We start from the raw sequence: 21,777 nt of genomic DNA, 5'->3' as shown, positions 1-21,777 counted from the left end.
TTTTGAGAAGCTGCCAGAAGCTTCCCCTATGTCCAAAAGTGTCAATTCTCCAAGAGAGACCCACCAATGGCCAGGGCCGAGCCCATCAGAGACAGTGCCAGCATATTTAAAAAGGTGAAGAAGTTACTGTACAGAAGCAGCTGTGTTTTGAGAAGAGTGAGAATTTATGAGAAACCAGCAGCAAGGTCAGCACAGAAGGGGTGGGAGGAGGTGCTCCAGGCAGCAGAGCAGGCAGAGATTCGCCTGCAGCCCGTGGTGCAGCCCATGGTGTGACAGCTCTGCCTCTGTAGCCCAGGGAGGTGCAGGGGAGCAGAGGTCTACCTGCAACCCATGGAGCACCCAGTGCCAGGAGAGCTGGGGGCCTGAAGGAAGCTGTGACCCTGTGGGAAAGCTCCTGGCAGGACCTGTGGAGAGAGGAGCCCAGGCTGGAGCAGTCTGTTCCTGATGGACTGCACCCCATGGGAGGGACCCACACTGGAACAGTTCATGAAGAGCTGCAGCCTGTGGGAACGACTCTCCTTGGAGAAGTCCATGGAGGACTGATTGCCATGGGAGGGACCCCATGTGGGAGCAAGGGAAGAGTATGAGGAGTCCTCCCCCCAGGTAGGAAGAGGCAGTAGAGACAATGTGTGATGAACTGACCACAGGCCCCCTTCTCTGTCCGCTTCTCCACCGCAGGACAGGAGGTAGAGAGTCATGGTAATGTTGTGCCTGGAAGAAGAGAGGGGTGGGTAGAAGGTGGTTTTTGTTTTATTTCTATTATCATACTCTGATTTGATTGTTAATAAGTTTAATTAATTTTCCCAAGTCAAGACTGTTTTTCTTGTGTAATTGGTTAGTGAATTCTCCCTGGCCCATGAGCTTTTTAGTTTCTCTCCTTAGTATAGTTGAAGAGGGAAAGGATAGAGCAGCTTTGGTTGGTACCTGCATCAGGCCACGGTCAACCCACCACAACATTAAATATGGGCCACATTAATTTTGATAATTTTCAAAATTTCACCCTGCATTTTGTTTCCCCAAATATTTCAGGTTAATTTTATTATCAAGAAAAATCTAGGACAGATGTTTTTTGACTATGCAGGTTCCAAATTTAAAGAATGAGAATGTTTTTCAATTAACTTTATTCAAGTATCTGTATCAGGAACTCAGCTATCTGTAAATAAAGTGGATGATACCCTGATGCTTTATCTGAAGCAATTCAGCCTGAGCTTTGTAATTTGTACTTTGAGTAAAAAGGTGGAAAGTATGACATGAATTTTGTTTGCGTGTGTCTGGAGGCTCTGTAGATCCTGAAATCTGCAGCTTTTAAAAATGAATAATTACAAATTAGACATTTTTCTGTACCATGTGCTGTACCACCAGGATGTACACAAATGCAGGGTGTTTTTTATGCAAAGTATGACTTAACTGAATGGAGCTGCTGGAACTGGAGGTGTCTGACACTGATCTTTCTCATATCCAAGGGCATTTAGTTAGAGTCATCTGAGCTTTGCTTCTGGGAGTGCTCATAACAACTACACTCTTAGCTTGAGAACTTCTGCATCATCTAGCTCTCCTCTTCCATACATGTGGAAAAGACAAAAAAAATTGGTGTTACTGAGTGCTTTAAGCTTACTGCAAGAAAGTTTAGGAGCAGCCTGCAAGCCACCATCAATCAAGCTGGTGAGAATTCACATGCTGTTTACTGTGGAGGTCCCTCACCTTGAATGTTAAATTAAGAAAACATTATAAAAAAGGTTGTGTTAATTATTAAGCAACTGAATATTAAGCAGGTAAATAAACATCTCGTAAATTTTTTACAGGAAATTCTTCAGTCTTCTCCTTCATCTTTAGTTTTGCCAGCTGTTGACTGCAAGGCTACCGAGTACCTCCTGAATGTTCTTCAAGAATCTGGAGATTGGAAGTTAACAAATGTAACCAATCTCAATCTCTCTCAGCTGGAAGTGAATGCATCTAACCCAAACTTACTGGTGGTTCAGCTACTACCACTTGCCAGGTAGGGGCTTAGCACAAACAGAGCTGACCCACATGTGTGTATGACTTTTAGAGCTTTTGAAAATGTCAGTTGTATTCAGGAAACTAAAAAAAAAACAGAGTGCAAGCTTGTAGTGCTATCAAAATTGTTTCTCTTACAAGGAAAAATTCAGTGTTTTTCACAGTCCCCTGATGAGTTTACCAGGTGTATTAGATGAATTATGTTGAGAAAGGTAGTCAGGCATTCCTATTTTGTCTGCCTCATTATATGAGAACAAAGGGGCAGCTAATAAAACTAAATGGCAACACACTTTTCAGCAGAAAGGCTCAATTATTTTACTTGACACATGATTTACCTGCAGAATTAATTGCTAGAGGCATTTCAGGGGTCAAAAATACTGGCAGGATAAATAAGCAAGCGAATAAACATACAGACAAACCTGAAGCTAATAAAGAGCCTCATTTTCCATCGCTATGGAAGGAAGGGAAGGGTTATAATTTTTCATGTTTCCAGCTCTGTGAGGGCTGTGATCTAACAGAGAAAGGGAGAGACTGTTCCTTCAGGTGAATGTATATTTAAAAAATATAAGGCATGGTTGCTGAGTTCCTTCTGCTTACTCTTCTTCCCAGCTTGTTACTTGGGCATTTGTACATGTTGGTGTAAGGTGCAGATACCAACATGTCCTAAACAAATGCAATTCTAGCTGTCACATCACAGGAGGCATGATAACAGTTTTAAAGAGCTCCTGAACAAATGTTAAACAAGGGACCAACACCAAATGAAAAACAGCTTCTCAGAGGCTGACCAAAATACTGTCAGTAGTATGGCTTCCCTGCTGCCTAGAAAATCTGAGGGGTTTAAGAATCAGCTGAAGTTGTGGCCCTACATTTTTAATGGTTTTGCAGAAGAAAAGGGTCATTAGGAGGAGATGAAAGAAAAACAGAGGGACTGACAGTAATCCTTTTATCAGTCAGTATCTTCATACATTTGATTCACATCATTCTTGCCTAGGAAATATTTTTAATTATTTCTCTTCCCTCTTTTTCTCTAGTGATTTAAAAGAGATTTCCACCCTGGAAGCAATTGCTGAAAATGGTAAGTGATAGTACCTAGACATAACTAACATTTCATCATTTGTGGTTTCAATTGAGCAGGTAGTATTCTCTAGTTCCCAGGCTTTGCTTTGCTACTACCATTTAAAGGCTTTTATCCCACTCCCCTTCTACAGTATTTATAAACTCTGGCTGTCTTAGTTTTAATCAGACTCTAAGTGTCTGTGACATGAAATGTGAGCTTGATAAATTCACATCTGCTTCAGGCTTGGGCCTTTGCTCATTCTCTGAGCAAACCCTACCTGTCCGTGCAGCTTGAGCTGCCTCCTTCAATCTCACCTTGCACACTGGCAGCTGGAGGTGCCAGGCTCATCTGGCAATTCCAAGGCCTTGGTCTCAGCAAAGGGTGTCTGCATGAATAGGAAATGTTTTTCTAATCTTTATAAAACAGTACTGATGGCCTTCTTTGCCTTTGATATCAGTCTTCTATTGGTTTTGCAGTGTATTAAATGCTACTTGTTAAAGTTGAATGTCTCAATATAATACTATAAAAAAAGTTTCTTGCCTAGCATCTCGTTGAAAAAGAGGTGCCATACATGAGAATGGCACTGAGAGGCATCTCATTGCAGAGCTTTCCCTTACTACTCCAAATTAGAAATCAAATTATAAAGCATGCAAATCACTGAAGTGGTAGTTTTGGAGGTTTACAGTGTAGTGGGCTGATAATTAAACAGTGTTCTTAGTGTCTATAACTGTTTCTGCTCAGAACTGGGGTTGTAAAATCAGCAGCAGATTTGAAAATCAGGGGAAAATACCTTAGTTGTGTATCCTTTTATGTTTGTTTTTGTTCTAGTTCAAAATGAGTGGGTTTTATACTAAAACAAGCAGTTGGGTTTTCATCTCTGAATTGCAGAGGAGGTATTTTGTTCTATTTTCTTGTCCCCAGAGCCTACTGGGTAGCTGAGCTTTGGCTTAATGTTGGTCTTGGCTAAATAGTGGCTTTGTCTTTATGGGACATTTCTTTCATCAGCTGCATGGATTCAAGAACAAGCTTCCCAAGCCCTAGAATCATAGTATCATAGAATATGCTGAGTTGGAAGGGACCAGCTGGGATCACTGAGTCCATCCTAGCCCTGCACAGGACACCCCAAGAATCACATCATGTACCTGACACTGTTCTCCAAATGCTTCTTGAGCTCTGTCAGGTTTGGCCCTCTGCCACTTCTCTGGGGTGCTCTATTGCAGTGCTCTGGGTAGAAAACCTTTTCCTGATATCCAGCCTAAACCTCCACTGACTCAGTTTCATGCCGTTTCCTTGAGTCCTGTCACTGGTCACAAGTGGTGAGATCAGCAGTGCCTGTCCCTTCTCTTCCCCTCATGAGGAAGTTGTAACTGCAATGAGGTTTTGCAATGAGGTTTCCCCTCAGTCTCCTCTTCTCCAGGGTGAACAGACCAAGTGACCTCAGCCCCTCCTCATAAGGCTTCCTTCCCCCTTTTGACCCTTCATTGTGAGTCAGTGAGGAGCTAGGGGTGGAGCTTCCTGTGTTGCTGCTGAGTTGGGCTGATTGTAAGAGGCCTCTGGGGAGCGCAGTGAACAGGAGCGGGCAAACAGGGGTGTGGTGATTGTGGTGAGTCTCTGGGGCGTGTACAAGGCAGTTTGTGCGGCAGTTTGTGCGGCAGTTTGCACAGGCAGTTCGCGCAGGCAGGGCAACCAGGCAGGGTTGCCAGCTCTCTTGCTAGTAAGGAGTCCTCTGTGTTCTTTGAGGTCTTTCTGCTGCCTGGTTGTGTTTGAGGTGTCTGTTAGTAATGGTTTCTACACGGTCAAAAACTGTGGCTGGTACAAGTGTAAGTGACTATGTAGGCCCTCCAAAAAGGATGTGTCTGTACAGACCCATCTGTGCTCAGAGTGTTTGAGCTTATCGGTGGCTTCAGGGAGTGTTGTGGAGGAGACCTGCCTGCGGTGTGAACAAGTGAATGACCTCCTTTCACTGGTGACTGAGCTTAGGGAGGAAGTTGAAAGGTTAAGGAGTATCAGGGAAAGTGAAAGGGAAATAGACTGGTGGAGCTTGGCCCTTCCATCTTTAAGGGAGGCCTCTGACTGAGAGACTGAGGACTTATTTGCCTCCTGCTCTCAGGCAATAGAAGGGCACCTGGTAGATGAAGAGGAGTGGAAATGCGTCCCCATTCGGGGAGGTAATAACAAAAACTCCTCCCCATCCCCATCATCCAGACAGGTACCAGTTCAGAATAGGTATGAGGTCCTGGATCTAGAGACCCAACTAGATGATTTAGGAGAAAATTGTCTGCCCAGTGAACCCCCCAATTATGATTCATCTGCAAGATGGATCACTACCTCTAACATCAAGAAGAAAAGAAGGGTAATCGTAGTAGGTGATTCCCTTCTGAAGGGAACTGAGGGCCCCATATGTCAACCAGACCCATCCTACAGTGAGGTCTGTTTCCTCCCTGGGGCCCGGGTACAAAATATCACTGAGAGACTTCCTGGGCTGATTCAGGCCTCTGATTATTACCCACTGCTGATACTCCAGGCTGGCAGTGGTGAGACTGAAAAGAGGAGTGTCAAGGCAATTAGAAAGGACTTCAGGGTACTGGGTCAGTTAGTTGATAGGGCAGGAGCACAGGTAGTGTTCTGCTCAGTCACTTTGGTGGTGGAGGAAAATGAAGAAAGAAACAGGAGAATCCGCATCATCAACAAGTGGCTTAAGGGTTGGTGTCATCGGCAAAATTTTGGATTCTTTGATCATGGGAAAACTTTTACATCTCCTTTACATCTTTACAAAACTTTACATCTAGCATCTCCTCTGCTAGAACCAGATGGGGTACATCTCTCTGTTAAGGGCAAAAGGTTTTTAGCTCATGAACTGGCAGACCTCATTGAGAGGGCTTTAAACTAGATTTGGAGGGGGAAGGGGGAGCAGCTGAGCTATCTGGAAGCAGGCCCAAGGGTTGCAAGGCTAAGTCAGGGGCAAAGTCAGCAGCCCAGCTGAGGTGTGTGTATACCAATGCACACAGCTTGGGCAACAAACAAGAAGAGCTGGAGGCCATGGTGCAACTGCAGATGTAGTTGCCATCACGGAACCATGGTGGGATGACTCACATAGCTGGAGTACTGCACTGGATGGATACAAGCTCCTCAGAAGAGACAGGAAAGGAAGAAGAGGAGGAGGGGTGCCCCTTTTTTATTATTTATATTAAGCTGACTTTCGATGCCGTAGAAATTGAAACTAAGGAAGATGGAGTTGAATGCCTATGGGTAAGAATTAAGGGGAAGGCCAACAAGGCTGACACCCTGCTGGGAGTCTGTTATCGTCCACCCAACCAGGAAGAAGAGGTAGATGACTTATTCTATAAGCAGCTAGGTAATGTTTCAGGATCATCAGCCCTTGTTCTTGTGGGTGACTTCAACCTACCAGACATCTGCTGGGAACTTAATAGAGCAGTAAAGAGGCAGTCCAGGAAATTCTTAGAATGTACGGAGGACACTTTCTGTCGCAGCTGGTGGGTGAACCCACCAGGGGAGGGGCTATGTTAGATCTGCTGTTTGCCAATAGAGATGGGCTGGTGGGAGATGTGGTGGTTGGAGGTCGCTTGGAGCAGAGTGATCATGAAATAACAGAGTTCTCAATAGTTGGTGAAGTCAGGAGGAGCACCAGTAAGACTCTTACACTGAACTTCCAGAGGGCAGACTTTGGCCTGTTTAGGAGACTTATTCAGAGCATCCCTTGGGAAACGGCCCTTAAAAACAAAGGAGTCCAGGAAAGGTGGGCATGCCTCAAAACAGAGATCTTGAGGGCACAGGAACAGACTGTCCCTGTGTGCTGAAAGACCAGTCAACAGGGTAAACGTCCAGCCTGGCTGGGCAAGGAGGTTTTGGAGGTACTTAGGAATAAAAAGAGGAAGTATCAGCGTTGGAAGGAGGGTCAGGTCTCTAAGGAAGTATTCAAGAAGGCTGCTGGAGCATGCAGAAAAAAAATTAGGGAGGCCAAAGCTCATTTTGAACTTAGAATGGCGACTTCTGTAAAGGATAATAAAAAATGTTTTTACAAATACCTTAATGCTAGAAGGAAGGGTAAGAGCAGCCTTTGTTCTTTATTGGACAAGGGAGGGAACTTAGCATCTGCAGATGAGGAGAAGGCAGAAGTGCTTAATGCCTACTTTGCCTCAGTTTTTAGTGGGAAGATGACTTGCCCTCAAGACACCTGCTCGCCTGGAATGGTTGATGGTGTCAGGGAGCAGAATGATCACCCCATTATCCAAGAGGAGGCAGTCAAAGAACTACTGAAATGCTTGGATGTTCATAAATCTATGGGAGCAGACAGGATCCACCCCAGGGTAATGAGAGAGCTGGCAAATGAGCTTGCAAAGCCACTCTCCATCATTTACCAACAGTCCTGGCTCACTGGTGAGGTTCCGGATGACTGGAAGCTGGCCAATGTGATAGCCATTCACAAAAAGGGTGCAAAGGAGGATCCTGGTAATTATAGACCAGTCAGCCTGACCTCAGTACCTGGCAAGATAATGGAACAGTTTATATTAGTGCCATCACACAGAATTGACAGCATGGCCAGGGTATCAGACCCAGTCCGCATGGGTTTAGGAGGGGTAGGTCATGTTTAACCAACCTGGTCACCTTTTATGACCAGGTAGCCTGCCTAGTGGATGCAAGGAAGGCAGTAGATGTTGTTTATTTGGATTTCAGCAGGGCCTTTGGCACTGTCTCCCACAGCACACTCCAGACAAGCTGGCAGCCCGTGGCTTGGACAGGAGCACTCTGTGCTGGGTTAGGAACTGGCTGGATGGCCGGGCCCAGAGAGTGGTGGTGAATGGTGCTGCATCCAGCTGGCAGCCAGTCACCAGTGGTGTCCCTCAGGGGCCTGTGCTGGGGCCAGTTCTGTTTAATATTTTTATTGATGACATGGATGAGGGTTTAGAGTCTTTCATTAGCAAATTTGCAGATGACACTAAGCTGGGAGCGTGTGTGGATCTGTTAGAGGGACGGAGGGCTTTGCAGAGGGACTTGGAACAGTTGGATGGATGGGCAGAGTCCAGTAAGATGAAGTTCAGTAAGTCCAAGTGCCGAGTCCTGCACTTTGGCCACAATAACCCCCTGCTATGTTACAGGCTGGGGACGGTGTGGCTGGACAGTGCTCAGGAGGAAAGGGACCTGGGCGTGCTGGTCAACAGTCGGCTGAACATGAGCCAGCAGTGTGCCCAGGTGGCCAAGAAGGCCAATGGCATCCTGGCCTGTGTCAGGAACAGTGTGGCCAGCAGGAGCAGGGAGGTCATTCTCCCCTGTACTCAGCACTGGTGAGGCCACACCTTGAGTGCTGTGTCCAGTTCTGGCCCCTCAGTTTGGGAGGGACGTTGAGATGCTTGAGCGTGTCCAAAGGAGAGCAACGAGGCTGGAGAGGGGCTGGGAACACAAACCCTGTGAGGAACGACTGAGGGAGCTGGGGGTGTTCAGCCTGGAGAAAAGGAGACTCAGAGGTGACCTTATCACTCTCTGCAACTTCCTGAAGGGTGACTGTGGTGAGCTGGGGGTCGGTCTCTTTCTCTCGGCAACAACAGACAGAACAAGAGGACACAGTCTCAAGCTGTGCCAAGGGAGATACAGGCTAGAATTAAGGAGGTAGTTTTTCACAGAAAGAGTGGTCAAATACTGGAATCATCTACCCAGGGAGGTGGTGGAGTCACCATCCCTTGATGTGTTTAAAAAAAGACTGGCTGTGGCACTTGGTGCCATGATCTGGTTGAGGTGTTAGAACATGGGTTGGACCCGATGATCTTAAAGGTCTCTTACAACCTAGAAATTCTGTGATTCTGTGATATCCTTCTTATATTGTAGCACCCAGAACTGCCCCCCAGCCCTGGAGGTGAGGCTGCCCCAGCTCAGAGCAGAGGAGGACAATCCTCTCCCTTGCCCAGCTGGTGATGCTGTGCCTGATGCCCCCAGGACAGCGCTGACCCTCCTGGCTGCCAGGGCACACTGTAGACTCAAGCAGTCCCAGGCCACTTTGTTTTGGGAAAGCAAAGTTAAGAGGTGATCTGTGGGAGGATGGAAGAAAAGGCTATGCCAACTTTTTGGTTAGTATCAACTAGATTTTAATCAGGAAGAAGGTGTGTGGATTAGAAAAGATGTGCCACTTTGCTTGGCCAAGTACAGAATCTGCACTATTGTTCCCAAGTAGGCACCTAATTTAGGTGCTCTAGAACATGGTGGACAGTCTGAGCTCTTTTCTTTGGAGAATTTGAAAATACTTCATAAGTAAGGTATATTCTGATCACAGGCAAACAAGAGATCTATATCAACCCTCTTGTCATAAGGATGTTCACAGAAGCTTCTCTGGATGAAGGAGTTACCTCTAGAATCTTCCTGAAGGCAGGAGTTATAGATGTTACTGGTAACTATAGTTACATGTATCTCCCTTCTGAAGGGAAATGCAAATAACATGTTATTTCAGAAAGCTATTGGTTGCTTTAATGAAAGAAAACCCAAAATCAATCTCTACATTTTTATACATATTACTTTTTTTTTTTTTTCTGCAAATTTTTGCTAAGGCTGAAGAGAATTTCCTATGAATCCAGATTACAAAATCAACGTTATATAATGCCTTGGATCTCCACAACCAGTGTAATTATGGCAGTAGTTTTTAGGCAGTTGTTTTTCTGAGTAAGTACATTTCTCATAGTAGATTCTCTTAGCAATAATTTTGAGAAGGAAAATTCACATAGCTGTGATTCTTGACTGCTATGAGGAAATCAGTTCAGCTGAAATCCTACAGAAAAAAGCAATACTTCAATTCTTACAAAAGCCAAATATTTTACTCAGCCAGGACACCATAATTACAGTAAATAGAAGTGGTTAAGGAGGATAATAATATAAACTCTTAATTTCAGCAAATGCAAATAAAACACAATTCCTCTAAAGTATAACCTCAAAAATCTGAGAAGTTTGTATATCCAGGTTGCAAAATCTCCATCCACCAGACTGGTACATGAAGGAGAAGTGGGAAGGCACTGAAACAGTAAATGTGAGTCTGCTTGCTTGCTTCTCAGGCAGTCCCAATAACAACACTAATAATGGCTCATGAGTCACAGCTGTTGTGCTCCTTATAAGCAGATGTTCATGTTTCTGCACAAATATTGAAAACATTTGTCAGTTGAAAGCATTTATTGCAACTGCCTGGGGTTTCAGAACTAGAGGAGGGTCTTTTGTAGAGGCATATTTGGACCTTTTTGAAAGGCCCTCTCTTCCTTATTTGCTTCTTCTTACTTTTTCAGAAATACTCCACCATATTTCTCCTTTGGCCCAATATAATTGGGGAAATTTTTCTGTGTCCTGTTGGGGGTGCAGAAGCAGGCTTTAAATCCATGGAAGAGAAAAGAATTATTGCTACCAGTATTATACATATCATGCCCCACACTAAACACCATGTTTTGAGTGTTGTTTGTCAGTGGTAGTTACATGTATTTTGTAATTCACAGAACAACACTGATTACATTTTATTATTTATTTATTAACTGATCACTTGACTAACAGTATATGCATCCTGCATGTACTCTCTTAAAGAAAGAAAAGAAACCTCTGAAGTGATTTCTCCTGCTCGTGCTTTTAATTGCCCAAAGTTCAAACTTTTGGGTATATATTCTGTGGTTTTACTTTTCTATTTCAAAATCACCCATTTTTCTGAACAGTTGTATTTTTTTTTTAAATCATCTCACTGAAATTGTGCATTTTTTAAGACATTGAGAGTGTCTTATCCCATTTGTACCTAGATAGAATGAGCACTTAAGTTGCTGAAACAAACTGAATAAGCTTAAACATCTAGCTCATTACTTCTCCAACTGCTGTAGAATTTTAGCTTTCTCAACTTACTGAGTTTGTTGAATTATACATGTTTCTGTTTACAGACAAAATAATTGGAAGAGTGACCATGGATCTGCAGGAACGAGGGATTCATTTTTCAGTCATTTACACTGCAGTGAGACCTTCAAGGGTGAGTAATCATCAGTGCCTACAACTGTCAGATTTTTGTCATCCAATAGCTTAATGTTTACAGGAGAAGTCTGTAGATGATTTTCAAGATTATAGAGATAAGCAATCTATATTTTATGAGGTTTTGACCAGAAATGATTGCATGAATTTTCATACATGATAGCTATATCACATAACTATTGAAGTTTTACTGTTCTAGGAGACTATGAATTTGCTTTTGTCCATAGAACTTTTTAATGTTGTTAAGAACTGTAAGTTAATTTATTTTTTCAGTTTAACTCTAGTGTTTTTGTAGTGATTTCTAGGTGGAACGTTATCAAACTTCCTAGTGTGGCTGGTTAGTACAGACAGAGTGCTATAAATTAACTGAAGGCTACTAAAGTATCCATTTTAAAATTAATTGGTTTAATTTCTTTTAAGCAATACTTGGTATTTACAACTGCAAGGTTAAGTTTTCACCCTTGCTGATAGTCAGAATATAATTTATAGATCACGTCATATCACATTAAGTAACAATGCAGGATAGTTATTTATGCAGTTATCTTTTTGTATGACATACAGGTTGCAATCAAAAAATATTAAATTTTTAATTTTAATGTGAATAAATAGAAGACAGTCTTGCCTTGAGGAAAAAAACAGAATTCCCATTAAGAAGAGAAACATGTGAAGGATGGGCTGAATCCTAAAAAATGCAACTTTGAAAGAAACGTGTCTATCTGTTTCAGAAGTAACACAATCTGAGCTCCTAATATGATAATGGACTCATAGAATCATTAAGATTGGAAAAGACCTCCAAGATCATTGAATCCAACCTTTGACTGATCACCATCAGGTCAAATAAAGCAGAGCACTTAGTGCCACATCCAGTAATTTCTTGAGCAGTTCCAGGGATGGTGACTCCACCACCTTCCTGGACAGTCTGTTTCAATGCTTGACAGCCCTTTCAGGGAGGAAATTCATCCTGATTGTCCCACCTGAACCTCCCCTGGTGCAGCTTGAGGCTATTTCTTCCTGTCCTCTTGCTGGCTGCCTGGAAGAAGAGGCTACACCTGGCTGCAACCTCCTTTCAGGCACTTGGGAAATGATGAGGTCCCCTGAGCCTCCTCCTGTCCTGGCTGAACACCCCAGCTCCCTCAGCCCTCCTCATGTGGCCTGCTCCCTAGACCCTTCCCCAGCTCCACTGCCCTCTCTGGACACGCTCCAGCCCCTCAGTGTCTGTCTTTTTGTTCTGAGGGGCCCAGGGCTGGACAGAGCCCTTGAGGTGTGACCTCACCAGTGCTGAGAACAGGAGAACAATCCCTGCCCTGGTCCTGCTGGCCCCACCACTGCTGGTACAGGCCAGGATGGCAATAGCCTTCTTGGCCACCTGGGCATACCCTGGATTATGTTCAGCTGCTGTCAACCAACACAGCCACATCCTTTGTACTCGCACAGTTTCATGAGTGGCCAGGTGGCACAGTGGGTCACTAGCTGCCTCCTCTTGGATTGCAGGGCTCCTAATCTGCTCCCAGACCTTGTCTAACAGCTAAAATGTTGCCCTGAGGACAACCAGTCTTGCTGTGAAAGACTGAGGCAAAGAAAGTACAAGTACCTCAGCCTTTTCCTGATACTTGGTTACAATGTTCCCCCCTTCCCCACATCCAAGGAAAGAGAATTTACTTAGCTCTCCTTTTGCTGGTAATTTATTTATAAAAACACTTTTTATTATCTCTCACAGCAGTTGCCAGATTGAGCTCTAGCTGAGTTTTCAACTTTCTAATTTTCTCTCTACATGGCCTAACAACACCCTTCTACTCTCCCTGGGCTGCCTGCCCCTTCTTGGAAAGATCCTTAACTCTTTTTTCTTTTTTCCCCTCTGATTTCCAGTGAGAGCTCCCTGTTCAGCCAGGCGGGTCTTCTTCCCACATCAGCTCATCTTCTGGCACATGGGGATAGCCTCCTTCTGTGCTTTTAAGATTTCTTTCCTAAAGTGTGTCTAACTCTCCTTCACTCCTTTGTTATTAAGGACTGTCCAAGGTAGAGGTTTTGTTGACCCTCTTCCTCCCTTCACCACGAATTGTGAACTCTACCATTTTGGGGTCACTATGCCCAAGGCAGCCTCTCAGCACCACATCTCCCCCCAGCCCTTCTCTGTTCATAAACAGCAGGTCCAGCAGGGCACTGTCCCTGGTAGACTCAGTCAGATGTGTCAGAAATTTTTCTTCCTCATGCTCCAGGAACCTCCTAGACTGCCTCTTCACTGTGTTGAGTTTCCAGCAGACATCTGGCAAGTTAAAGTCTCCCACAAGAACAAAGGCTAGCAATCATGAAACATTAGCCAGTTGGTTATAGAATGTTTCACCTGCCATTCCTTGGTTTAGGCAACGTGAAAGACATTTGTGTGATTGTCTAGATCTAGCATGAGAAGTGCCAACAGGATCTTGAGAGGCTGGAAGGTTCTCAGGAGGTAGCACAATGAAAAATGCACTGCTATTCTTATTACAAGAATAAAACCTAGAAAACCTGTGTTCAGTGGGTGCAGAGGGAAGTCCCTTTATCTTATCCAAAAGAAGAGTAAGAGGCCACATAAATGGACTTCATAAATGTTCTTTAAGTGAATGAGCCCCTCAAAGGTGTCCTGTGTTCATTTGAAAATAGGATGGGGTTTTGCATGGAGGCAGGATCTTGAACCTCTGACCAATCCAACAAGGTGATCACAATACTCTCTTCAGGCTCTGGGGCAAAGGCAAATTCTACTGAAGAAAAGAACTTTCTTCAAAAATTCACCCTGGAAAATTAACTTCCAGAGACTGGATTTTGGAGATCAAATTAGAAAAAAACCTAGTAGCATAAGGAAGCAAGCTCACATTGATATTCTGTGTACTGTGTGTTTTTTGTGGCAAAGGATAGAATATTAGTCCAGAACTTGTGATCTGCCTTTTCTTCTATTTCTTTTTTTAACAAAGACCCAAAATAAAGCTAAAATTTATTTTGTTATTGTGGCTCTTTATGGTTTGAAATCAAAGGCACATGGGCATTCTTAGCTGAAAATTGCATTTAGAACAATTGGAATGAAAAATATTTTTAATTAATGAAAAATTGGAATTAAGAGAAGGAATTTTTTTTATCAATTTTAAAAAGATTTTAAATGTATGCATATTTCAACAGGCTTTCCAAATTAAAGTAACTAACTTTGAGCAGCTGAAGCACCTTTAAATAATTAAACCAATGTATTTTAAGATGTTCTACATTTTTAAAATAAAAGCAATTTAAACTTTTCTCAATTGTATAAAATTTAATACTTTATAAAAGCATTTGAACCATTTTTTGGCCCCTCACAATAACTTTATTTGAGTGCATTCAAGGTTATCAGCTTCTGTACAGAGCTAGAAAAGCCAAAGCAGAATGTACTTTTGAGGGTTCATCACTCTGTGTATTTGTATATAACCTCTCCTTGGTATGTATTGCATATCTTTGGCTGTGCTTGAACTGCAGAAGGTATGAACTGTTTGGTAACTGTAAATACAAATACTAACTCCCTTTGCTTAAACTTTAAAGACTATAGTTCATGATGTAGAAGTTACAGGATCACTCCCCAGTGATAGCCAAGATCAATATATATAAGAAGTAAAAGATCAATATATATAAGAAGTTTAATAACAATGAGAGTGATTTTCAAATGCGCTATGTAAGCTGTATAGCTCTCATTCACTATGGAAGATTTTGCATTCACTAGTGTCCTTATTCTCAGTGATAAAGGAAATTAGCTTTAGGTATTGCACTTTTTTAAAAAAAAGTAATCTCCTTCTAGTTAGGTAAATTAATTTTTTACAATAAAGCTCCCAAAAAATGATGTTTTTGTGATGCTTCTCTTCTGAAAGCTCTACCTCCTTGCTCTTGGTCTGCTTATGGCTTAATAACACCGCTATGTCATATTTGTTTGTTCTTCCACTGCCTCAAACAGAAAAAAATAGATGTGAGAAATGCATATATTAGAAAAGGTTCCAGACTGGTATTGGCTTCACAGAAAGTGAACTAATGAGACTCACCTATGGTTGAGAGTCTTTTCTGATTTGATGAGCAAGAGCTATTTGGTTTAGTCAGTGCAGACACAGATACTTTCAGGCTATTATAATTATCAGTTCATTACCCCAGTGCAGGATGGAGATTTGCTCAGACTGGTTCTTGTTCTGTTCCAGTTTCAGCATGATTGGAGGGCTAGAGTACCTCTTCTACAAGGAAAGGCTGAGGGAATCAGGATTGCTCAGCCTGGGGAAGAGAAAGCCTTAAGGTGAACTAATTGCAGGCCTCCCAGTACCTGAAGAGAACCCACAGGAAAGCTGGAGAGAGGCTTTCTTACAAGAGGGTGTAGTTATAGGAAAAAGGGAAATGGTTTTAAACTGAAAGAGAGTAGGTTTAGAAGCCCTGAAACAGGCCAATGCCCCAGCCCTGGAACTGTTCAAGGCCAGGCTGGATGAGACCCTTAACAACCTGCTCTAGAGGAAGGTGTCCCTGCAAGGGGCTTGGAACTAGATGATCTTTAATGTGCCTTTTAATTCAAGGCTTTCTATGATTCTATGCTTTGAAGCTCGAAGACAGAATTAAGACTCTGAAAGAGACACCACTTGGTGACTGATTTGAAATGGTTTCACTAACCAGTTGATGATTCCTCCCACCATCTCATAAAGGAGCTGCCTTCCTCCAACAAGGCAACTGCTGAGTTCTGTGGCTCATGTTTTGAAATGCTTTGCCTTGTAGGTCTGGCTGAGTTGGGATCTCTCTGGCTGACTGATTTGTATCACCTAATTCTGGGCAAGTGAGGTCTACATGTCTATATCTGAATTCATCCACCAGGGTTCTCTTTACAATCAAGGGGTTTTAGGTTATGATCTTTCTGACTGTTTTGTAGGAGACAGCTGCAGGATGAGATAAAACTCACCCTTAGAGGCAGTCATCATGCTTGGGTTAGATCTTGACATGTACATATAGTCAGACAATTCTCACTCAATATTTCTCATATTTTTTTCCATTAAAAACTAGAAACTTATCTCAAGATATGCAGAGTGTCTGGCCAAGACTTTCCTTCCCTTTGAAAATCATTTGATATCTTATTTTTCTTCATGAGAACCAAACCCCTCTGCAGCCCTTTTTCTAGGCTTTCATCAGGAGTTCTCATGCATCTATGAAATTCTGTGTTCTTGAGGAGTTTGATCATGGTCACCTCTCTACTTTGCTTTCTTCTGGTTAGCTTTTTGGCTTATGGTTGTAATGCATAATTTTACTGTGCTGTTGTAATTGGAGAGTTTAAAAAGGATGCAATGATTTAAAGACAGATATGCTTCAAATCATAAATCTTAACAAGTTCCCCATCCTTCTGATACTCATAGATGTCCCTGTAACATTTTACTAGTTTTCTTCTGAAACTGCGAGAGAGTTTTATAGTTGTTATCTTTTCTCAGTGAGATTGAATGCTGAGGGACCACATACTGCTAAAGGAGATTTATGGCTACATTCCAGCTGATACTCAATTTGTTGACTCCACTTTTTACAGATGCATTGTGAAATGCTGTTTAAATTTTCTGTACTGCCTCCACATTTCAGAGTGCTTCAGTTACCATCAGCTTTGGACTCCATTCTACAAGCTGTCTGCTCTAGTTGGTGTTTCTGTGTGTTGAGTCTGTGGTGCCACTCGGAGCCAAGCAAGAGTTACAGAAACTTTTTACAGTCAGAAGTAACATTGGAGTCTGTCACACAAGTGGTTACTTCTGACACTTAAAAAGTGTCTCTTGGAGATATCTTCAGGTGCTATTGTTGTGCACCACAGCTGAAAGGAATATGAAAAGTTTTCATCTGTTTTGACAAGTGCTTGTGGTTATGTTTTCTTTGTTTCTGCCTTCCATCTAACACATTTTAAAATGCATCATATTTTGCTCTGCTGCCTCTTCCACTTACATCCAGCTCCCCCTGTTTTGTTGACTATTCAGTTTACCACTCCGAGGAGACTAAATGCTGCAACAGCCACCCCACTGACTTCACAGCTTCTGGCTAATGGAATGCTTTTGACCATTTAATATACTCAAACTTTACATAACATGAGCTTTCCCATGAATAAACATTAGGAAAATGCTGATAATGCCATTTGAGGAGCTGGGGTGTAGATTAAATATCCTCACATATCCTAGAATACAGGAATTGCCTTATTCATTTAGTCTTCTATTTTTACATTTGAAGGAGCAGCTGTAGTTTGGCACAGTATAATAAAGCATTGGTGTCTCCAGCCTAAAAGAAGAAAAGAAAAAAAAGGAATTCTTTATCCTTTGGTATCCTCTCCCCACTTAATGAATGCCATTATAATAAAACATAAACTTGTAGATGAAGAATGTATATTTGATTATTTTCTAGCAAACTCAGTTTTGAGAATTTTTTTCTGAACAGAGGTAGAGTATTTCTAAATAACTACAAAAGAACTGCTTGAGGCAGGTTGAAGCCAGTTAGTTGTCACTCTAGATGAACAAACATTTAGCCAAATTAGTTTCAAAATTGAGTGATGAAAATGTGAGAGATTCTTGTTAGCAATTCTGTATGATTCATTGAATGTGTTAGTGGGGAATTCAGAGAAGTAACTAGTGTTTTGCCTTTAACTCTAGACTTTGCACCAGAGCAAGTTGATTCACTTACTTTAAACATTTTTACAACTTTAGCTAACATTTTATATATATATATATATATATATATATATATATATATATATATATATATATTTATTTATTTATATGTTTATGCATTTCACTGTTCAATGAAGGGCGGCATGGAGCTAAACTATTATTTTTATCTGATCAGAACAGCTTTGTTATTTTCAGGTGCTAAGTTTTTAAGGCATAGATGAACCCATAGATGCACAGATGTTCCATATAGATCAAATCAGAAAGTTGTATTTATTTTGCTTTTAAAACTAAGGACCAAGAAAACTGGGGTGGAGGAGGTATGGAGGGAGAAGGACACAAGTAAAGATGAATTGTGTCTTAGGAATAGAATTTACCATAAATTGGTAAAATGCAGGCATAAAAGTTGCAATGAGTATTCTAAAAGATACAGGCATATATAAGCAGAAGTCATAAAAGTAATAATGCAGAATGAAATTAAGGTATAAGGGTAAAATAGGATAGATTAAATGGAATGTGTAAATGTAAAGAAGCATATTTATATGACATGTTGGTAAGCATAGTAAACACTTTCTGGAAGGAGAATGCCTAGGTAAAAAAAGTATTGGAGTGATAGAGAGTTGTAAAGGACTGATGTTGTGTATTAAAGTGATTTTGGATTCCAGGGAACAAAGATAAATATTCAGAGAATCCTGGAGACCTATTCTAAGAACAGTCTTTGAAGACTGAGGTTGAATGAAATATCCAAGTGATATCTCTTTAACCTAAAGATTAAAAATAATCCATCTATCTGTGATTTGATAAATTGCCCAATAATCTACACTAATTATGTTGATTGACACTGCTTATATCTGGAATACAAACTGCTTCAACACAACATATTAAAAGGTCAGATAATATGTCAACAAAACATTTTTCCCCTAAACCCCCTCCCTACATGGAAACATCCCAAACTGTGTCATCATTAAGAGAGTGAAAGAGGTGAGGCTATTAAAAGTAATAGTCACACTTCAAAAAGTATAGTCCTGTATGATACAGAAAATTAAAAGAAATATAAATTCCTGCAAACTTAGTGCAGCATCATATGGCAGACCTAAAGAGATTCAGAGGAATAATGTGCAAAAGACCCAAAATGTATTCATAAAAACACATTAGATAGGAATTCTTTCAGAGACTACTGGATCTAATAAAAAAGAGGAGTGCAGAAAAATGAGTTACAATGCAAGGCCAAATGGCCTTTGTGTTGATCATTGCTGTGGTAGGACATAAAGAAGTTCTCATTTCAAACACTATTTCAATAGTCATTGAGCCTCAAAACATTTTGCTGCTACTCCATTAGCAATGGAAGAGATTTCAGAATAAATAAATAAAATTAATTATGTCATATCATCAAGGTCATTTATTATTCACCTAAGTTTAAACTAAAATAAGAAACTGCCAAACTGTCACCATGATTTCTAATTTACAATTTTTGAATTACAATTTTTATAATGTACATGAAAACTAAAAAATAGTTTAGTCTTCACCACAAGTGCGACATGGTGCTTGAAAAGAGGCTCCATATATCTGGATAAATACTTCCAGGAAACCTACCTTCCATACTGACAAAAATGGTTGAAACTGTAGTCATAAATATGTGGATCTATGAAGAAAATACAATGTGGTTCCAATGTTGTCTAAGAGGCATAGGATGTGCAAGCAAAAGTGACGGTGTTGCTAAAGTAAAAAGGGTAAAAAAGTAAAATCCTTAGAGATTAGCAGAAGTAAAATCTTTAAAGGTAGGAAACAGAGGATAAAAATAAAGGATTCATGTTCTCAGTGGGGAGTATTTGCCAGTGGAACTCTGTGGGGATTGATATTGATGCCTGTGCCGTTCAGCAGAGTCATTAGCATGGAAAGGGGGCTGAAATTCAAAGTGCCAAAGTTTGCTGATGTACTGACGGGTTGGAGAAACCACTCACAGCACGGCATTACTGAGTGATGAAAAGACAGATACAATCCAATCTGAAGAAAAGTAACATGTAGGAAGACCTTAAATATGCATATTACACTGTAGTGAGTGGCTGCTATTTCTCAGAAGAGGAATTGCAGTACAGACGTGGGTAGATCTCTTGGAACATCCCAGCAGTCAGCAGTAGGATGAATAGCAAGCAGAGTGTTGGAAAGGAGGAAGGCAAAGCAGCATCAGTTCACTAAGCCCTTACCAAGTGCAAGTCTGCCAGTGGAATAGTGCATGTGGTTCTGGTCACCCCATCTCCAAAGGATACAGTAAAACTACAAGATTAAAATATTTCAGCTAGGAAAAGTGAGGGCAAGTCAAGAGGGAAATAATAAATAAAACTGCCAATTGCGTGGACAGGCTGAACCAGAAATATTACTCTTCTCTGAAAAGTATTCATGACAATCGCCACTCAGATAGTAACATGGAATTCAGGGGCACCAAAGCCCTTTAAAGAAAAAAAGTCAACTAATTTTGGATGACAAAAGCACACAGACTTCAGTGATTACATAAACTAATGGAAGAAAGATAGGAAGGATGGGTGGAAAGAGGTCCTATTTACATGTGTTCATTTAAATGCAATCTCAGCCCTGAAGATTTCTAACCCAAAGATTACCAAACTCAAAGAGGGCATCCTAGGACATGTATTGTTTGTATTTACCCTTTCCTTATCTCAGCTGCCAGTTACTATCAGGAGCTCTGGCTGTGAGCTAGGTGGACCTTTGCCCTCACACAGTTTAGCTGGTCTCATGTCTTGGCAGTGGAAGCTTGGGATATTGACATAGCATTTCTCTGGAACAGGAGTGTGAAAAGTAATATGTAACTTATTTAACTAAAGGCCAAGAGCCAGAAGAGGCACCCAACAGAATAAGCAAAGCTCCACTATAAGAAGCTCACGGACTTTCCTCCTCATGCTCACCTATTAGGTTGCTGTAGAACTGCCACTTCTGGAAATGAAAATAATTGCCACATCATAAAAAAAGCCTACTGCATGTAAATCATTGTTCTGCTGTCAACCAGGAAATCCATAAGGAGAAGTGACTGTGCCAGATGAAAATCGGGTAGATGGCAGCTCAAGCTTGGTGCAGTCTTCCCTACTTTCAGTACAGTGAAACAGGCTGGATTCTCAAGATCCTTGTGGTTAAGCAACTGCAAATTGCCTCTGGGAGCTCTGACTCTTTTCCCTGTTCATTGCACAGAGACTTGTGTCTTCAATGTCTACTCCTGACGCCAAAGCCCATTGGCATGATCTTTTTCACAGGGAGATACACGTTCCCACTTTAGGGAAGCTCAGGGTTAGAAGTGGGAAATGATTACATCTACCCAGAGGATGACTGTGTATGTGAATCCCCCCCAGGAGATACCTGGGGCTGAAAAGCCAGGAGCTGGGAGATGTGCGGCTGTATGGTTGGGTGGCCTCTGCATGTGATCAGAGCGAGCCTTACCCTAAATATCTACCTGCAGTATTTCTTGTCTTCCTTCCCTCCACAGGAAATTAAACTAAAGCTTGTAAAAGAAAAAGGGATGCCCCGTGCATTGAAAAAATCATTTGTATCCTGTATCATTTGTTTTGTACTGCAGCCTCTGTTGTCTGTGCTAGAGAAATAGCTGTTAAAGGAACAAAGACATGCTTTACTATCAAGGACATAAAAATTTGCTCTTAATCAATAAAATGCAGATCACGTATTATGGGAAATGTGAGATCTGATGGCAGAATAACAAAGCCCTAAGTTTTAATGCATCCAGTCTGTAATACAGTTAGGACTAGTTAGAAGAAACCTGGATTATTTAATTTTAGTTTCAAGTGAAATTTCTTATTCTTTCTTTTCACTTTATAAAAATTTCTGAAAAAAAATAAATCTGTATGTAGTGCCACAGAAAGTTTTGATTTTGGAAGTCAGTTTTGTGGTAGGAAGACATTTTGTTGTGAAGTTCTAGATCTGCTATATTTTTGCATGTAGCAGATGTGTTTTTCTCTAATTTTGAACTCTTACCCTGAATGTGATTCCCTGAAGTATTGGACTGTTCAAAGCCATCAACTAATGATTTTCTGCCATTTGGAAAGGTAAAGAGGGGCCATCATTATTCATACA

General features: G+C 41.5%; 1 protein-coding gene across 1 annotated transcript in view; it reads left to right on the top strand.

Moving 5' to 3' along the window:
* LOC139588419 (V-type proton ATPase subunit S1-like) overlaps window positions 1-21,777 on the top strand; it is a 54,692-nt gene that overhangs the window by 11,905 nt on the left and 21,010 nt on the right. The window contains exons 4-6 of the mRNA XM_071423767.1: window positions 1,803-1,996; window positions 3,027-3,070; window positions 10,960-11,045. Of these exons, the coding sequence (XP_071279868.1) occupies window positions 1,803-1,996; window positions 3,027-3,070; window positions 10,960-11,045 (324 nt within the window). The remainder of the gene's footprint in view (window positions 1-1,802; window positions 1,997-3,026; window positions 3,071-10,959; window positions 11,046-21,777) is intronic.

This window comes from Agelaius tricolor, unplaced genomic scaffold (genome assembly GCF_023055355.1).
Source record: "Agelaius tricolor isolate 1412-34295 unplaced genomic scaffold, bAgeTri1.0.p SCAF_3, whole genome shotgun sequence".
NCBI classification, from domain to species: domain Eukaryota; kingdom Metazoa; phylum Chordata; class Aves; order Passeriformes; family Icteridae; genus Agelaius; species Agelaius tricolor.
The sequence above is the reverse complement of the archived record's forward strand: the minus strand, read 5'-3'. Positions and strand labels throughout refer to the sequence as shown.